Consider the following 13,291-nt stretch of genomic DNA (forward strand, 5'->3'; position numbering starts at 1 on the left):
GCTATGTTATAGTAAATAATACAGTAACAATGAGATTTATATTACTGTGTAACGAGTGTAAAACTAATAGTAGTTTAAACGATTATTTAACGGTGACATGACAGTTATTTAAAATGGAATTTGCAGTAAAAATAACGGTTAAGATATGTTTAATATTACATTTGTGGTATATCCAATTTTACATTCACCGGTAAAAGGTAATGAAGTCAAACCGTAAATTTGAAATTTCTGGAACCAACATTTTGCTATCAACCAGTAAAATGAAATGTATAGAAACATTTAATTTCCTATTTGTATAGCACAACATTTCCAGTCCGACCGTAAATTTCACATTTATAATGCATTTAATTTCCAATCAAACCGTAGATTTCACATTTAAAAAGCATTAAATTTCCAATTAAACCGTAGATTTCACATTCATAATGCATTCAATCTACAATCTAACCGGCCAATTTATCCAAGGGCCAATAAGGGTAAGGAGCGTCCACGAGATAGCCCAAAATGGTGGTTGGTTCTTGCAGTATAAATTCTACGGCTTGGTCCTGCTCCAGCTTTAAGAACAAAGAGTACCAATTTCCGAAACTAAATTCTAAAATAGCCCTGCGCGGCTCGATTTTCGTTATAGTGTCTCTTCTTTCTTCGGCGTCCAAAAGCTTCCAGAAGTATTCCATCGAATGACGAGTCCCAAAGATGAAAGAAATCCGAAATAGATCTTTGTTCACATTCGGGCCATTTCGGTCCTGTAGGACTACCACGCGCGGTTCTAAGGGGTGGCCCAATGGGCCCGTGCCCACCCAAAAATGTATAAATAATATAAACTTTCATTCGATTTCCTCCCCTACCACTATTATTTCCTGAAGTATGGCCCCACCAAAGAATAAATTTCTGAAGACTTCGGTGTTGTTGTTTAAAATGTTGTTGCTTTTTTGTCTTTTTGGTCTTAATGAGGCCCAAAGTCGACTAACTTCGTCTTCCACACCCTCGCAGGCGATGTTAAAACGTTACTTCAACCACTACATGACTGTACCTACGTTATTAATCAAAACGTGGGTAGTGCTTCCTAGGAATATGAAAACTCGATACCTTTCCGTAATTTCTCGCTACCAACCGTTTCCGTTTCCATTTAAGAAAAGTAGTCCAATTCCCTATCCATTACCGAAATTTTTTAAGGGAAAAAACTAGAGTAAAATAGTGGTTTTCTGGTAGTATTACGACTTTGCAATCAATTAAAACAAAAGCACGAAATGACACAGAATGTTTATATTTGTTTTTACACAAATACTAAATTATGGTTTAAAATACCGAAGGTAGACTACGGAGACTATTGAAGAACTTCCAAAAACGAAACTAAAAGTAAAACCTTGATTTTCCATTTGATGGACGCCAACACATAATCTCGCTGACTAGAAATTAGAAACACCCCCACCCTTAACGTTCATTCCCCTTCCTTTCTTCAACATGACACCGCGTGGCGTTCTTCAACATGCAACTAGTTCGCCCAGCGAAACGAAAACAACGTACGAACTACGAAGTTACGACGGGAAAGGCGGTGGGTGAATGCGACTAGCAAACGCGTCGCAGACTGAGACTCCCGCTATAGCCCAGTAAAAATAAATTCAAAAAGGGGTTTGTCTCAACAATTTTCCGAAAAAGATGAAAATTTGTATAAATGTAGTTTTTAACGAGAAAAAAAATATACTAAAAGTCCCAAAGTCTTTGACGCGTGCGTCTACTGCTAGGGGGTGTCGAAATTCAAAATGGCCGCTTCTAGTTTTCATTTTATTTCTGTTAAACTACTTAACCTAGAATCAAAAACTCAACGACAGTTTAAAGATTATGTTTAGCGGAATTATCTTAATTTTTTTCCTTAATGCAGTGGCGTTAACTGGGGAAAGGCAGAGGTTTGATTTCACCCCCACCGTCTTTAATTCCGATATATTGTAGTTAATTTTATATTTAATCCAAAATTTCTTTTATATTAATTAGTTTAAGGGGTATCTAATTTTGGTTTCTTTTTTGTTTTTTTAATGAGGAATACATTTTTGGCGTTGACACGTTAACTTGCATTATTTTACAAGCTATAATTTCATCGATTACGCGATGTCTGGTTTGTTTGTGGGACTTGTGCTTCCTCCGTTAGACGGCATAAGATATCAAAATGGCTGCCTAAAAATTATCGACGCCTAACTCGAAAAGTAGAAGTCCAATTTATGAGGGGCCGTTTTATGCTATGGGTTAAACCGAATTGATTTTTTATGAACGGAACGTTGTATCACCTCGTTCAAAAGCGCACATAAATAAGTGAAACAATTACGAACTCAAGTTAATTTTATTTAAATGTGTTTCATATAACAGTAATTTTTAAATCTCAAAATACCGTAATTATAATTAGTTTTAGACTTCGTTATCGTCTATTATTAAGTCATCTTGCTCAAGATATTCGATGTTTTCACAATCGTTTCCTCGGCAATGTCCACACATAGCTGTGCAAAAGAGACCGGATTTCTTACATTCACAATTACTAACGCTGGAGGAAGTAACGTTGGTATAGGGATTAAATTTCCATTACTAATCATTTTCCAACCCCAGTCGTCCGAGGGTAAATAGTTCCCTCTCCACTGCTGTATTCGATGGTACACTCTAAATGAGTGTTGTTTTGCGGCTGCTGATGTAGGAGGTAGTTTAGCCAAATCAAATGTAGATTTAACAGCTAGTCGTGCTATGGATTTGTTGTAGGTGTAATATCGACTGCTGTGTGCGATGTGGCGAGCTGGTCGAACCATTGCTGCACCTTCTGCTGGGTTGAGCGGCTTGCGTCAAGGGTGCGGCCATCAGTAGTGGGGTTCTGCTACCCATGTTGGTTTTGTCACCTGTCCAGGCTTGTGGACGCTGGCGTATACACTGAGAGAAAAATATGCTGTCGAATTTACAGGTATGTTTTGGACCCACGGGTGTCCATGTCGTTACTGTAGATTGAACTGGATCTTTTCGTGAAATTTATGTGCATAAACAAAATGTAGATTTTACATTTAAAAGTTTACGGTAGAGGTTTTTGTTGTTACAGGACAATATGTAAACATAACAGTAGGTTACTCTATAAATTTTACATACACTATAGTACAGTTTCTAGCTAAAATGCTTAAACTACAGTTCGCCCCTCAGTATATTTTACAGTTATTTGTATTTTATGGAAAAATACGTGAAATATACAGTCTGAAGTACTGTATATTTTACCGTAAGTTATGTTTATTATATTGAAGAATTTGTAAAATATACAGCTCAAATTACCGTATATTGTACAGTAAGATATATTTAATATATCGAGGAATATGTGAAATATACAGTCTGAGGTACTGTATATTTTACGGGTACGTATGTGTATTACATTGAAGAATATATAAAATATACAGTTTGAAGTACCGCATATTTGACGGGTAGTCATGTTTATTACATTGCAGAATATGTGAAATATACAGTTTTAAGTATTGTATAATTTACGGGTTCGTATGTGTATAATATTGAAGAATGTGTAAAATATACTGTTGGAAGTGCTGTATAATTTACGGGTAGTCACGTTTATTACATAGAAGAATATGTAAATTATACAGTTGAAGTACTGCATATTTGACGGGTAGTCACGTTTATTACATTGCAGAATATTGTTAAGAAATTATGAGATGGTGTCTAAGTTTAACTGTGAAGAACCCTGTGATCTTGTTCCCAACCGCACTCGTACCCATGAAACTAATCAACAACCCTAGGCATGGACATCAGGCCCTGTCTCTAGGGATTGAGTCGTTTGAGCACGAAGGCGTCGGTACTCTGCGCTCTATCGCCATTTACACTGGCTATTTATATCGAGTGAGAGCGCAGCGGGGGGGGGGGGGGGTCGGAACAGGGCACACAATATATTAAAAAATATATTTACAAAGGTTATTTATATTTTCAGGTAAAAGGTCTAAATGTTATTTTTATCTTAACAATATTTAAAATATACAGTTGGAAGTACTGCATATTTGACGGGTAGTCATGTTTATTATATTTCAGAATGTGTGAAATATACAGTTGGAAGTATTGTATAATTTACGGGTACTCATGTTTATTATATTGAAGAATGTGTAAAATATACAGTTGGAAGTATTGTATAATTTACGGGTACTCATGTTTATTATATTGAAGAATGTGTGAAATATACAGTTGGAAGTATTGTATAATTTACGGGTACTCATGTTTTTTATATTGAAGAATGTGTAAAATATACAGTTGGACGTGCTGTTTTATTAAAGACAAAGCTACGGTTCTTATCGGTGGGCATTCCGCCTTTGCAAAAATCGTTCTACATGAAGTTACTTTTTGATTTCTATGGTTATAGTTTGACTTATACTTCGTACGCAAGGTTGCCAACCCTGTTCGCACGGCCTCGTAGTTACCTAGAAGCCCAACTTAAATAAGATAAATTATAGTAAAATCCCAATTTGTAACGTTTTCGAAAGGAAAATCCTACGGATAATATAAGATCTTTGGGCCAAAAAAAACCCCTAGGTGAAATGCCAAAGTGTTGAAAATATATACCCTGATGGCAAGATCGACCTCCAAATGCCAAGATCCTGGATAAATGCCAAGGAGTGGCAACATTGTTCGAGAGTTTGAAGAAACGAAGTTCTACGATCTAAGAATCTACATTTTTCCTGCAAAGCTATTAATACGCTTCGCTAACTAGACAGAACAAATGTCGACCATCGTATGCGGTAGAGTCCGACGCCGAAAATAAAAGAAAATTAATCGTTATGTCAATCAGTACAAAAAGGTCAACAAAAGTACAATAAGTTCCTTCTTTTGCCTGGAATTCAGCAACTTAAAACATTAGCGTTTCGCAGCAATAATTCAAATATTGATGATTAAAGAGTGACGAAAACGTCATTGAATAAAATATTAGAGATTTTTTTATACTGCGTAACAAGAATGTACCTTTGGAGAGATAAAAATTAGTACGATAAAGGGAGTACGTAGTTCCATGTTTATGGTGGATAAACGAGTTCCGCATTTCTATCACCAGGTTTAACAAAGCTAGGAGTGTTATTTGCTAGTTACCTAAGAACGAGTTTTAGCAGACGATTTTGGGTTTTAAGTGAGCGCTTATAATAATAAATGTAACGTTCCACCCAGTAGCGTAGCCGGGATTTAATTTCGGAGGGGGCACACAATGGAAACAAATAAAATACATAAATTGTATATACACGTGCCACCTGTGCCCCCCTAACTGAATAGTTTATTATTATTTGGTAAAAGTAAGAGTATACTTTTACCTTTAAAATATATTTTTATTAGAAAAACATACTGTCATTAAAAAATAGCGTTGCGAAAATAAACTTATGGTGTTATGTAATAAATGTGGTCTAAAATATTTAAAATTGATTTTTCATTAAAAGTTCTCGTTATGAACTTGTGAATTTTTCCCTTCAAACATGTATATTTTAGCTTCCCATATATGTAAAACTTACAGTTTTCAATACCATAAAACGTATTTACGACATCAAACTGTACTTTTAACGTAAGCTAACTTACTTAGCGAAAGCATTATATTTATGTTAATTTTGCAAGTGCACTGACAATTTCACAGACATTTTCCCTGTAATTTATACAGATTTAAAGTGTGCTAAAGGTTTTTACGTACCTCTTCGGTACTTTTTACGGTAAATACCTTTCTTAAAGAATACACGTTATTCCTGTAAATATTCTCTTTAAAAAATACCAAAACCCGGTAATATTTACAGGACTATTCTGTCAACGTGTTGCATCATATTTTCATGTAAAAATGTTCTGTTAAAACTACGGTTTTTTCTCTCAGTGTATGTAATCGGAAGCTCTTCGTTAGATCCCATGACGCGAGTTATTCGATTGAACAATTGATGTGAATTAACAAAAATAATGTCATCTCGAACTTTGATCGCATTGTTCATAGACGCCAGTGGTTTCACTTTGTCTTTGCGTTTCAATTTAATGTCAGCAACATTGGTTCCTATCATACCCTTCATAGATTTCAGGCCAGCTTCTTTAGCTAGATGACAATTTATAGTTTCATCACCAACCATACCAGACGCGAGTGATATTAAACTTTTGTTCGGCTTTTTGAAGGGGTTGCGATCTCGGAACCACGCTTATAGCTTTTCAACGTCTTCCTTATCTCTGCACTGACGACTATCTCGTAATTCGAAATGTTGATCTGAAGAACCGCTAGCGACACCGCAAAATTGTTCAAGTGCGTCACTTATTTTTTACATTCTTCAGTCGCATTAATACAAGTAGAAAGTGTGCTGTCGGTTATACCCCGACCGTGGGTTAGACCTCCTCTTGTCTTCATGGACTTCATTATTATTTGCTCAATTGTCATATCGGTCTAAATACCAGCCCAGTAGCGTTCAGAGCGACGAACGGCAAAATATCCATATTCGACAATTTTTTTGAGATCTTCTTTGGACATGATATTTTTTAGGTCTTCCAATTGTTGAATATATATTTGAGATGCTTTAGCGTAGGGCAAATGTGACGCAGCGTGAAAATACGGCAGCATTTCTTAAATGCATTGTATGTGAAGATTTCAGTCACCAGTGCGTTCCATACGAATAAACTGTCGAATTAAGGCTACTTGTTCAAAATATTGTATCCATAACATTGAAGTCAAGTTCTCTTCCTTGTACGTATTCAATAGTTACCTTGTTTTCGATGAAACTATTGAACATCTGGCGTATTTTTTCAATATCATCGTCTGCGATCTCAACGTCTTTGATTAACAAAGATAATATAGCCAGTTGAGTCAACGAATGTGCTCGAAGGGCTCTAGCGTAAGCATGACCCTTAAGCATACGGTCATGAAGACTTTGCATACACTATACACCACACCTCTTCAAGTCCACTCCCTGCCATAATATTACCAATGGCGCCCATAAATGACATCAATAAATGGAACCTAAAAATTTCTTAACTGTTCTTTATTTATTATTTTAAGATATATTTGTCTTTCAATTATTTTAAACAAACGGAATTTATTAGGCGGATTTTATTTTATTTTTGGAAGTCAGTGGAACAAATTGTGGTAAATAGTGAGAAACCAGAAATTCCGGTGGTTGAAGCTACTGTACCTGATGATAAATGTGATGCCACATTATATTATGTGGTTGGCTCAACCATAAACTCTACTTAATGCCTTAGCGCTAACTGGAGTTAGTTCCACAGATGTTCATCCATACATTGGGGTTATTATTCCTATAGTATTAAGCTGGATTTTGAAACAAAATAGAGGAGGATTAACCTTTGCAAAAATTAAAAACTTTCTCTTATTTCAACTAATTGACAAGGAATTGGAAATATTTTATGGGAAATATAAGCCTTTCACAACGCAAAGTGGAAATTTTAATCGTAAAGAACTAGTATTAGAAAAAAATTATAATAATAATGAAATTTTAAAAGTATGGAATGTACCAAGTAAGCGAATCCCAAATATTACATTTAGTTTCTGGTTTTTCTGAATAAATAATATTAGCTAGTTGAGTTGATTCTTGGAATGAAAGACACAATCCACCTACACCATTCAAATTCAACGCAATGCACAGGCTTAAAGGAACACACCGGCATTTGAAACTGGTTATATTCAAAAGTCAGTGTGTCTCTTTAAGACAATAAGAAACAAACTGCACTAAAAGTAACGCTTCAATAGTAACGCCCAAAGAAAATAATGAAATCCACCTGTCACGATTTCATCATCTTAAAAAGTCTTATCTCACCGCGTGCACTTTAAAATATTCAACGAGCGAGTTTGATAACTGCCAACACGCAATTGCACGCACTAGGCTCAAGTGAATTAGATATGAATGTTAATTACCACACCCGACCAAAGCTCAAACGTGTTCAGTCGAAACTTGTCTTAATGTTTCAATTCTGCCAACGCAATTCGCGCAACAAATCAAGGAGAACGCAGCCCGTCAAAAGTCGTGCATTTTCTTATGTACATTTCTCATTGGTTAGACGCTTTAGCACCGGCGGCCGTCAGAAGGGCAAAATTGTCTTCCCCTTTCCATAAACCGTTCTGCGTAAAGGCTCGTCCAATGAAATTTGTACATAACACTGCGTTAGCATGTTTAAAGACTAGCTGCGTTCTCCTTGTGTTTGTTGCTCCTAGGTTTCACCCTGAATTATATATGATGCTGGAGTCTCAATAAATATTTATGTGCCATCTAAAATGCCATCATATCACTTTTCTTCAATAATTACTTGCCTGTATTTGTCACATATCTGGTGCACGCCATATAGGTACTTACCGCAGTCTTATTTCTAAATGTGTTATCCAAGTGTTCCAATAATTAGAAATGGTTTTCTCGGAAACATCAAATCTATAGGCCAGATGATCACCATAAGGATTCAATCTCAGTTTCATCATCACTAAAAGCAATTGTGTCTCCATTGATCAAGCAGTTTGTTTTGGTGTTTCACTTTGCTTCAATTTAATACTGGGAAAGTCAAATTCGGGAAATTGTAAAGGTTATAGAAGTTTTTACGGTCTGTGTCAGAAAATTTAGTGTCATACTAAAGTTTAGTTTCATATTTCACGTTATCTTCAAATGTCATCATAACTCATTTCTTCTTTCAATCGAAGCTTCTCTCTCAGTATTTCAACATCTACATGTACTTTGAGCCTGTGATGTTCTACTTTAAGACTACCTAATTCAATTTTTAGTACTTCCGCTTCTACTTTCGATTTGAAATCTTCTATATCCAACCTACCAACTTCTATGACTTAGCAAGTTTATTTACCCATTACAACTTTTCATCATCATCATAGAGGCCATAATTGTGATATAAATCAATCTAAAATAATAAAAATGAGAGTTAAAGTTTAAGTATCAAAATCCAAAATGCTATTTTATACCAATTCTTTCGGAGGACTGGGACGCTCGGAGCTCCTTTATTGACTGGTCTGTTTGATTCAAGTCATTCTAGATACAAGTCAATTATTAATTACCACATGTTACACAATTTGAATGGTACCTGGCATGTTTTTTTTCTGAAAAATCCTCAATTAGGCCAGAATCAGAAACGTCAAATGCCAAAGTAGTTGGAAATGTAGTAAGGACACTGTAAAGTTTTCCTGCCTCCTGTGAAATGTTACCCACAAACTGAACTTTGAGGAGTAGGAGTTAAGAACCTAAAACATCATTCAAACGTGTGATATACAGCACAATATTGTAGTGAACTTTTTATAAAATTACCTGTTGATTTCAGCATTATGTTATGTTTTGAATCCATATATTAGCCACATATTCATTCTGGGGAAAAATTATGAACACTCAAATCATTCATTTCTTTCGTGTTACTTGAAAATCCCGGGATAGAGAAAAAAAAGGCATTTTTACGTGTATTAGATTTTTGTTTGCACTACTTTCACCTTTTTAGGAAACGTTTCCGCTCTCAGAAACCAAAGTGAAACTGCGCACAACAACAATACCAACGAAACTATTCAAAAATCGGCCCAGATTTCGTTTGCTAAATTAATAATTCAACACTGAATCTAAGGATGGCGCCACGGGTTTCACGTGCCGCGCTCTTGTTGTCATGACAGGGTGGGATCCGCTTATTTCGTGAAAAACAAATATATAATAAAAAAAAACACATGAAATTTGTAACTAAAGAGGTTTATAATGGTAGTCACTAGGGTAAAATGTTTCTTACAATTGTTAGTTCCATAAACTTGGGGATTGTGTCGTTCATAAGAATTGTGCAAGAGCTATACCCAGATAGTTTGAAATAAACCGAATATTTAAATTATCACGTTTGATTTGGTTTCTATTCCTTATTTACTTTACGCCTTTGTTACAAATATCCCTTCTGTTCAAGGAAAATTTGTATTAAAAAGAAACACAAAAGAATTTACCATTTTAATAGTAGTTGTATATCAACTTAAAATGTACAGATTTGACCAAGGCATGAAACCATAACATATTTTATTGTGCGCAATAATACAAAATACACTGTACTATAATGATTCGTGTTGAAATATTTTATCTTTCTGTCAGGGCTGGCTTTTGTTTAAGAAATTAAATCGATTTATTTAATTTGAATAATATTTTTTAATTTATTGTTTTTAAAACAGTTAATGGCTATTTTATTCATAATTTGGGGCAAATCACTTTCTTCATTATTAGCATGATTAAATCTGACTAAAATTAAACCTAGCCGTATTATGATTGAAAATGATTAGATCATGATTAAAGTTTTAAACTCGATTATTATGACAGTCTATAACAAAGTGATCTGCACCTCGCAGACAATTCATCTCACGCTTTTTTAATTATTTAATTGAGTTATATAATAGTGGTACTGTTATCCTTGCTTTAATGTACCATTTTGTAGGTACATTTTTATATATTTATTCGATTGGTATGAAAGATTAAATAACTATTGGGTATATGTGAGTGTTTCGCTTAGCCGCTATACATTGATAATACCAAAACAATAAGCAAAAAGAATAATATTTTGATATTATACGCCTTTTTAATTTTATATAAAATAATAGAGAATATCGGTTATTCTGTAGAGATTTGGTTTATATTAACTTTAAGCAGTTTAGAAATAAATGTGTCCGTGACTAAATTAAACGTTGCCGTTAATTTTATCGATAATTATTCAATTATTCAAGTAAATACCAATAAAATGAATTATTATTTAATTAATTAAAATTGAAGTATTCATGGATAATTTATTAGATAATTATTCAATTATTCGAATATTTTCCTTAGATAAAGGTAATTATTTTTACAATTGACATTTAATCAGCCAAATTAATCCACCCATCGACCAGTTGTTAGATAATTAGGGAAGCGTAGACTTTTCAGTTCGTTATTTCCCGTGTTTAATCTAACTAACGTTTCATGGTGAACTCTATTAAGATTTCTCGAAACGTTAGCGATTTAATTACAAAATAGGAATAAATTCATAGTTGTCGGTTTATTTTTAGGTCTTTACGCGTTAAAAATTAAATTTCGTAAAGGACAATTTCGTTAGATGGTGCTTTATGATTTACGTTTTATAAAGATTTACAATAGTTATGAAACTTTTAAACTGAACTTAATTCGCCTACCATATTAACAATACACTATTGTTCGAGTAACTCGTACTAGCTATATTTAATATAATTATTAGTAATAAAATAGTAATATTATTAATACAATTATAATGATTGACAACAACAACTATCAATTTCGAAAATAACGTATTAAACAGTGTGAGCTCACTGCAGCTTTGATTTTGGTTTAGAATTGAAATACCTGTTAATAAAATACTTTCCAAATATGTAGATGAAATACGCGTTGACGAAAGTGGCGCCTACGGCTACGCTGAACGAAGTGGAACAGACGTGTCCATTCGCGTTCACGTAAAAGCTGAACAGAGCCGCCATGAACACGAAGATAAACTGCACCACTTGAATGGACGTGATGAAGAAGGCCACAGATTCGGGAATGTTCACATTAGTCGACTTAATCGCGAAGTACGGGTACATGAAGGAATGTACGATCAAGTTCATGCTGCCAGACCAACGACCAATGGCCGGTTTGTCCGCGGCGAAAAACCAAGTGACCAGCAAGGTCAAGATATGATGAATTATGTGGATAAAAGTCAACTTCTTCCGCAGGACCAGAAAGCCGGTTTCGAGCAGTTCGACCCCTTTCGAGATAATGGCGGCTGATGCCCAAAATCCGGTCACGGAGTTGTAGCGATTACAACACACCGAAGACTGATATCCGTAGTTCCATAAGATGTAAATTAGTTCCGGCACCGTACGGCACATACCTGGAAAAAAATTGAATTTTAATTAAAATTACGCATTTTCCATAATCCACAATTTTTTAGATTATTTACAGATAATTCTATAGTTTTTTTTAATTTATTGCTAAAATCGTGATATTATGAGTTGGAGTTATATATTCATTATTTTCAGAAAACTGTTAATTTCGGGCATTTTTAAAAATTTAATTTCTTTAAAATTTCCCAAATAACTGAATTATCTCAACCAACTGAATAAATTTCAATCGGCTAAATTTCGTTCTGAATTAATTTTAAAATTGATTATTTTCTCACTCGAATATCTTTGTAGTCAATTCATACTGTTACGTGAATATGTCCATATAAACAACATTTCACGGATTAAACGCAGGAAATATTTATTTTAGAACCCACTCCAAAACCGAATTTATATCTCGTTATAACTTTTTTTATCCATGGACAATAATAACAATAATTTGAATAGTTGAGCGTAGACGATGGCGGGTATTTTTCCATTACGAAACCACAAAATTAAATTTAGCATTGGCTGTATACAGATTGAAAATAATTAAATCACGATTAAACCATTAATCTGGATTATTAGAACAGCCTGTAACAAAGTGATCTGCTCTTCACAGACAATTCATCTTACATTTTCATAATTACTGAATTGATTTCAGTAATAAATTAACGGTACTGAATTGATTTGAGTAATAGTGGTACTGAATTGGTTTAAATAAGTAATTTCGAAATCTAATTAGGTTACATTAGCAAACTCCACCTTAAGAACTACGGAAAGCTTAACTATTGTTTCATAATGAACAAAATGTGTTCAATGTGTTCAGTTAATACAAGTAATTTTGCATCAATTCCATTACGCAAATTTTCTATCTTCATTGTTGTAGTTCTAAAATTTAATTCTACAATAATAGTAATGCTTTCGTGGGAGGTTTCCGGATTTCGAAAACTCTGGTGTCACATTTGAAATTGGTCTTCTATGCCAATTACCTATTTAAGGACACGGATGTTGGACATTCGCGAAGTCTAACGCGGATAGTCACAGTTATTATCCCTTAAGTATAAATCCGTACATTATCGATTCATAATTTCATTTAACGTATTTCTTTGTTTAACAATTTGTATTATTCTGGAAACCACCCTGGATAGGCTTTGTCTTAGTGGCTGCTTGCAAAGTTTGTTTGCGTAATAATAGCAATCATAATTATTATTCTTATTAAATATTTGGACGGGCGAGTAGGTATCGTATAGATATGATGTGAATCTAATACGACGGCTAGGCCCACTTGTTAACATCTAACTCGCTCGGACCAATCGTAAAATTTTTGGCCATGTCGATATCAATCCACCAAGAATCCTTATTATTAAATTTCAAAAACAAATTTACGAAGTCATCTATTTATTTGAAATACTACACATTGATCTTAGTCCGACGATGAATAAACTTTTATTAGGATTG

At 34.2% G+C, this 13,291-nt stretch overlaps 1 protein-coding gene across 1 annotated transcript; it reads right to left on the bottom strand.

The window, feature by feature from the left end:
- Positions 1–11,281: 11,281 nt before the first annotated feature.
- LOC149946518 (long chain fatty acid elongase 2-like) lies at positions 11,282–11,839 on the bottom strand. The gene has a single exon (XM_090170795.1). It carries the CDS (start codon positions 11,837–11,839, stop codon positions 11,282–11,284), a length of 558 nt encoding a protein of 185 aa, XP_090026921.1.
- Positions 11,840–13,291: the final 1,452 nt, after the last annotated feature.

Source organism: Leiobunum rupestre, chromosome 4 (genome assembly GCF_980474605.1).
Source record: "Leiobunum rupestre chromosome 4, qqLeiRupe1.1.hap1, whole genome shotgun sequence".
NCBI lineage: Eukaryota > Metazoa > Arthropoda > Arachnida > Opiliones > Sclerosomatidae > Leiobunum > Leiobunum rupestre.